General features: G+C 30.0%; 1 protein-coding gene across 1 annotated transcript in view; it reads right to left on the bottom strand.

Moving 5' to 3' along the window:
• Positions 1–321: 321 nt before the first annotated feature.
• LOC111715028 (uncharacterized) overlaps positions 322–7156 on the bottom strand; it is a 10069-nt gene continuing 3234 nt past the window's right edge. Inside the window, exons 4-8 of the mRNA XM_023490263.1 lie at positions 3749–3859; positions 2105–2151; positions 953–1057; positions 791–839; positions 322–499 (exon numbers count right to left, since the gene is read on the bottom strand). Of these exons, the coding sequence (XP_023346031.1) occupies positions 436–499; positions 791–839; positions 953–1057; positions 2105–2151; positions 3749–3859 (376 nt within the window). The 3' untranslated portion in view covers positions 322–435. The remainder of the gene's footprint in view (positions 500–790; positions 840–952; positions 1058–2104; positions 2152–3748; positions 3860–7156) is intronic.

Genomic DNA, 7156 nt, shown 5'->3' with positions numbered 1-7156 from the left:
GAGATTCTCATTCTCATTTCATAAATGCAGTTTTTAGAATTACAAATGGTTAACCGTAATTGCTTTTATGCCGATTTTATAAGTGTTCAAAAGTTACCACCATGATGGTTCAATAGTTCAATATAACTCCAGGGACCAGATTTAATGAATATGCAGAAGCAGCTGAACCGCGCAGATAAAGTTCAACTATTCATAAATTAAATCTTGTCTCAGCATTTTGGTATGATCCGGCATACAAAATCTGAATCCGGTGTTAGCTCGATAAAAGCAAAAAACATAAAAGATAAAATACGTTGCACAGAAGTGACAATATGAAGAAAAAAAAGTTTTAGATAGCATTTATTAGCTTCTTAAATTAAACTGTAATTTAAAAATATTGATTTAAAAACATTAACCATGTTTAATATTTAATAATATGAAATAACAATATCTTTTTTAGGCATTCATCAGAAACTGTCTCCTGCAACACAGTAAATATCCATACAGAAGATAGATAAATCTGAAATAGAAAAAAAATATTTTCAATATCATGAAATGTGAAAAGTTGAATTTACTATATCTTTTGATGGGGGCTAAAAGAGCTGATCTGTAGTTTAAGGATTTATATTGACTTATATATATTTTCTAATACTGTATTGTACAAAAATTACTAAAAAATATATTTTGTTTTTAGTCAAGGGTCATAATTTGTTTGTTGATTTAACAAACCATAGATAGAAAAACAAATATGTTCCCAAAATATTTATTAAACCCTTAGCTTAAAAAAAATATCATGACATGAATTGAATACCTTGAAGAATTGGTTAGAGATGCTGCTCCATATACTGCTTGATGGTCACCTAAATAAACAAGAAGGTACTGCTATTATGTGTCAGTGTATCCATAAAACTGTTGTTCAAAATCTGGGATGCGTTTATAAGAATAAGTGGTGTGGTGCTTTTATAAATCTTACCTTGTATAACATGAACCATGACTGCTGCTCTTGGAAAGTAAGAAGATGCCAGATGTGGAAGAGAGCATGAGTATTTACCAGAATCTGATAACATTGCTTCTTTTACTGTAATCCATAATCAAAGGTATATTAACCTTGATCATTTAATCTTAACTTACCAAGTGGTTTTTTTGTTTTAAAAGGTTATTTATAATTACTTAATTTTTTCACATAAAGCACCAACAAAATATTTAAATTCTGATCAAAATTAAAGGACATAATTTTACAAAAATCCAATGCAGACACGATAAAATTGAATTACTTTTTTTCTTTGCATCTTCTTTTTAATTTCAATTTAAAAGCAATAATTTTGTCAAAAAAAATGAGTTTTTGAAACAAACTCTACTTTTATTATCCCTATATCTTTGCAACGTAATGTCGTAGACCTTTAATATTTCAAACTATGAATTGTGTTCGATCAATAAGCATTAGTTTTAAATTTCAAAGGTTTACAACACCGGTTCAAAGATAAAAGGGATTCAAAAATTTGAGTTTGTGGCAAAAACTCCTTTCCTTTTGATATCTTCGATTTAATAAATGCTGAAATGACAAATTACATTTCTGCCAAAAACTGCAACTTTGATCAAAGTAGTGCTGATGATATTATATAGTTTTGTTCAAATGCAAATACTGATATTTCTACAAATAATATATGTTTTCATAGATGCACTGTAAAGTTATTGTTGACTTTTTCTCTGTTGGTATTTTGTCATGTATATATTTTAAATGTCAGACACACTTCAAGACGTAATAATTCATTTATACAAACTGTTTCATGATTCAAGCTAAATCACCAATCAAACCATTTTCTAAAATTTAAATTAATGGATGTTTGAAGTTTTTCTATGAGTTTGATTATCTAATACGAATTACTTCTGCTCAGTTGATAATTTTAACAATGCAACGGTACTAATGAATTTAATTTTCTATTTTTTATTTGAATCTTCATTTCAAATTAGGATTAATTTTATAAGGTAATCATAATTTTTATCACAGATTACATGAATGATATTTACAACGTCTGTAGCAAATCTCCGACTTAGTATAACATGGTCGTAATTTAAACTTTAAAAATATATACTATTAGACATTTCTTTTATTTTTGATTTTTTCCTAGAAGAGTAGATATAATTTTCTCCGCTTCTACCTGAGTACCAACACTGAAAAAAATGATCTAAAAAAGTCAGGTTTAACTATATACTTATAATATAAAACTCGAAAGCTTGGGATCTGGTTAACTTGAATTTAAGTAAACAATAATATACAATAAAAGGTATAACATAGTGTTATCAGAATAAACTTTAATGTATGTGTATTTTAATTTTAGAAGGCGTCGTTTCAGTATTATTTTGTTATCTGATGCTTTTTATATTTAGAGTAAAACTATGTGAAATATTTAAAATCTCTGTATTAACTTTAAACAAATTTAGATACTTGACACTCAAATCTACAACGCAGAGAAAAAGAAATAAACTTAGAAATAAAAATATTGATAAATTACAATCATATCTATACTTTCCGCAATAGAAAACTTGGGAGCCATTTTGATTCTGACCTTTCTAGCTCCAAGAAAAGATAACTACTTTATTTTTGATTTTTAAGTAACTCAGGTATCACCATAGATGAATTGCAAGAAGTAGTTGACCTACGCAGATTAAGTTTAACCACTGAATTTAAACTTGACTTGCTGTTTCACAATATCCGAAAACGAACTTGTTCAAAGCAAAAATTAAGATTATTAAAGAATTTAAGTAGATTAAAAACTTAACAATGAAATCAGAATGAATAAGAATCCTATTGTTTGGTAATGAAATTCCTATACAATGTATATCCAGTACTATGTTAAAAACTTAAACAAAAAAAAACTGATTTACATAAAAGCATAGAAAATCAGAATGAATTCTTCAAGTTTGAAAGTCATAAATTTTCACTTTTAACATACAAACTAGGTTTCAACAACGCAACATGGTGAAAAGTTTTACGTCTCCCAAGGGAACTTTCCATGCAAATGTTAGTAAAATGTATAAAATTGGAAAGTGTATAAAATTTGGATAAATTCTAAAATCATACAGTGAATCCCAGATATATAAATACATAGCAAGAGTTTTTTTTATAATTTCGTATTACATTAGATCAAATGTTGCGGAAAAATGAGTTTAATATTAATATATCAATTGCATTCATATTTCAGGGCTATTACTTTACCTTGAATTAAAAATAAAAAGAAAATTCTTTAGATTTTTCATAAAACTTATGATGGTCTATATATTGATATATCTGGGATTCACTGTAAGAAATATATTGATATTATCTGGGATTCACTGTAAGAAAGCTGATTTATGTTGGAAAATTTTGTTCAGGAATGGTTTATATTGATTTTTTATTTCCAAATTAGACTTAATTTTAAAACCATTTAATCCAAAGAAATATTGCAATAAAAAATTCAAATTGTCCATACAATTATGATACGACGATTTAATATCGGATAATTTACTATTTGTGCAAAAGAATTTAACTTGAGTTTGTGGCAAAGACTTCCTTTAAGGCTGATTTTAAATCATTTAAAAAAATGTCTTTAAAGGCATTTTTTTAAATGCTTTAAAAGGCATATTTTTTGAACTGCTATTTTAATGCTTTAATTTTAATTGATTTTTGTGCTTAATACTAATAATATTCATTGTGTCCAAAAGAAGTTGAAATCGAACATGTTTAATTAACATATGTTTATAGCTTAGTTATTCAAAAATACAGTTTTACCTGACGGAGTGTCTCTTATGTAAGTCGATCACATTTCCGTCTTTGATCCACATAATGTTCGTGTGAACTTTTAACCACACAGTTCCGCCAGACACTCGTCGTATAACACAGCTAAACAAATTTTGATGAAGGTTAAAACATTAAGAATATTTTCCAGTTTAGGACTGTAGAAGTATTGATTTCTAACTTTAACGATTTGGTGTCAAATACAGCCTTACTCCATGCTACTTCTAAATCTTTTGTAGATGTAGAATTACATGCATGCAGGTCAGGGAATAGGAATATAGGGAAAAGAAATAGCGCTGGTCTGGCATGAGAAAGCCAGTCGCACTGCTTTGCAGACCAGTACGGTAACCTTACACACACTCTTCTGGTACAGACACACAACATGACTACAGTCAAGGAAATTGCAGAACAATGTCGTCAATTATAATTAATTAAACTTGAATAACGAGAAGTTTATTGTAAACTTTAATAAAATTATATTCCTTGCATGAAAATTTGGCTTATAGTGTTGACTTAAATATGTAAATAATATATTACATGCATATTAAACTTATTTTGAAGTAAACAATTAACAATAAACATATGTAATCGCCTGAGCTGTACAAATACCGAGATTCTTACGTACTGTATAAACCTACAGTGCACACCTTTGGTACGGTAACCTTACACACACTCTTTTGGTACAGACACACCCCCATGACGTTTCCGCCCCCTGATGCAGGTGCAGAAAACGAGCTTGATTTTACACTTACTGGCAGTAGGATTCGAACTACTACATCTGTATTATACAGCTTTCTTATTCGCTTGCGCTTGCTCCATCAATCAGTAGTAAGGGTTTATCAGTGCTTGATTTATCACTAAAAACGTACACTGTCCCCTCCTTATAAAACCCTCACAGAATATCTAAAAAAAGGTTTGAGAAATGGTTGCAGGCAAGGGCAGAAAAACGTTCTATTTCTGCCGGAAGGCAATTAGATAGCTCAGAAAAGTAAATGAAGCTATCAATGGATCACTACTAAAGAAGATATTGACACCAGCCTTTGACCTGGGATTCGAAAAGAACTACTACCAGGAGATGTACAGTACACCTGGTAACCCAAAGGATGGGAATAATGTATGAAAAAAGGCAAAACTAAAATCCTCCCCAAGCCCAGATGGGATCGCCATTTGATGCTATTCAAATACTGTCTCAACCACATTTTAGCCTCACTGTAGGATAAAGTGAATGTAAAAGAATCTCTCTCACATCTTTAATTTTGCATACAACTATACCATCTCCTTGTGACAAAGTTTTTAACAGTGAATAATTACATTGATAAGAAAGTACAAAAGGCCTGCCGGGAATTAATCACACTAATCAGCATAATATCGTTCTTGAAAAGAAAACTGTCCAACATCTTTTAATTTAGAAGATGCATTTGGTTCAGTGCCGCATCCTCTCAACATACATACATACATAATAGATTTAATTCTGCACCCAGGGGCGTATTCAGGGGGGCTATGGGGTCTCAGCCGACCTGGAAATGTATAGACTTTGATTTTTTAGGGGGGTTTTAGTCCAGAAAGTATAAAAACCCCGTTTTTCAACTTTGAACTGTGCATCCTTCATAAGGGGGGTATATAGTGCGGATAGAAGAGGTGGAATAGTATTAAGAATGCGAGAAACAAGCTGAAAACAATTGATATAGTGAGAACCCTCACTACCCCAACCACTGTCTGTTTTTAGAGAGACCCCTCCCCCCAAAATTGAAACAAAATCTGTATGGGAACATTTTACACCAATATTTATTTTATTAAACAGTAAAACAATGTTGCACCAATATTTATTTTATTAAAAAGAAAACAATGTTACACCAATATTTATTTTATTAAAAAGAAAACAATGTTACACCAATATTTATTTTATTAAAAAGAAAACAATGTTACACCAATATTTATTTTATCAAACAACAAACAATGTAACACCAATATTTATTTTATTAAACAGTAAACAATGTCATATTAATATTTATTTCCACTAAAACTGTATTTTTTAGACTTGAAATAAATGCATTTACGTATTATGGAATAGAGGAGCCATAAACCATCAATCGACTAATCACCTAACTAACCAATCAACTAATCACCTAACCTACCAATCAACTAATCACCTAACCAACCAATCAACTAATCACCTAACCAACCAATAAACTAATCACCTAACCTACCAATCAACTAATCACCTAACCAACCAATCAACTAATCACCTAACCTACCAATCAACTAATCACCTAACCAACCAATCAACTAAACACCTAGTCACGGACGCCCCGCTGAAGTTTCAAAAAAATTTAGTTTAAAAAGCTGCCCAAAATATGTTAGAGTCTAACAATCTTAATATATGTTTATAATTCCAAATTACAAAATTGCTTTTAAGGAAACACGAACAATAAGCACTGAAAATTGCAATTGAGCTGAAAGTTTGGCCCTATGGAATAAATGAGTTTATGAAGTGAAAAAATTGAAATCTTATTATTGAAAATTGGGAACTTTAGTTATCGTCATCTTTTCCTGTAATATTTGATTCTTATTCAAAACGTTAATCTCAGATTTTCTTGGAATCCGTCCGGGGTAAAGTTTTTACGCTCTTTACGCACTTATACAATATAACATAACACTGATATTAAAAAGATAGTAATATTGTACCATATAATGCTACAATCTTAGCTCAACTAACCCTTTTCCCTCTAAATCATTATAAGAAATATGGTTTATGCTTGGATTGATAAAGGAACTGAGTACTTGCCACAAACTGATTATATTCTTTAATGTATTAATGAGTTTTCTCGCCCCAAACTCTAATTTTCAAATCCTTATATCTTTGCATTCTGATGTCGCAGACCTTTGATAGTCAAATAGTCAAAGTTTGAAATATCAAACCGTTACACATTAGGTTTCTAAAATATAGGAATTAGAACAAGTATTCAGTTCCTTTTTGTAATATTGATCTGGCTTCAATATTAGTATACCCTGGGTTGATTACACGAGTTTATGAAGCTTGTGATTGGATGAGAGTAAGCAATAAACCAAAGATAACAGGCAGTATAAAAGATTAAAGAGATTGAATTTCATTGGAAAAACTTAGTTCATTTTGTTTAAAGAAGTTCTAAAAGGTAGTATAGTTTTTTCGTCATTTTTGCTGCATATATTTAGGGATGTTAACGTTTTCATTTTTCAGAAAAACGATCGTTTTGTTATGATAACGACGACGAAAAATCGAAAACAAAGCGATCGTTTTTAAAAATGATCGTTTTTTTTAAAGTTCGTTTTTTAAAAATGGTCGTTTTTAAAACGATCGTTTTTCAAAACGATCGTTTTTATAAAATTCGTTGTTTCGTTAACGATCGTTAACGACGACCCTTC

This window comes from Eurytemora carolleeae, unplaced genomic scaffold (assembly GCF_000591075.1).
Source record: "Eurytemora carolleeae unplaced genomic scaffold, Eaff_2.0 scaffold1687, whole genome shotgun sequence".
NCBI lineage: Eukaryota > Metazoa > Arthropoda > Copepoda > Calanoida > Temoridae > Eurytemora > Eurytemora carolleeae.
Note: the sequence above shows the minus strand (reverse complement) of the source record. Positions and strands in the feature narration are given on the sequence as shown.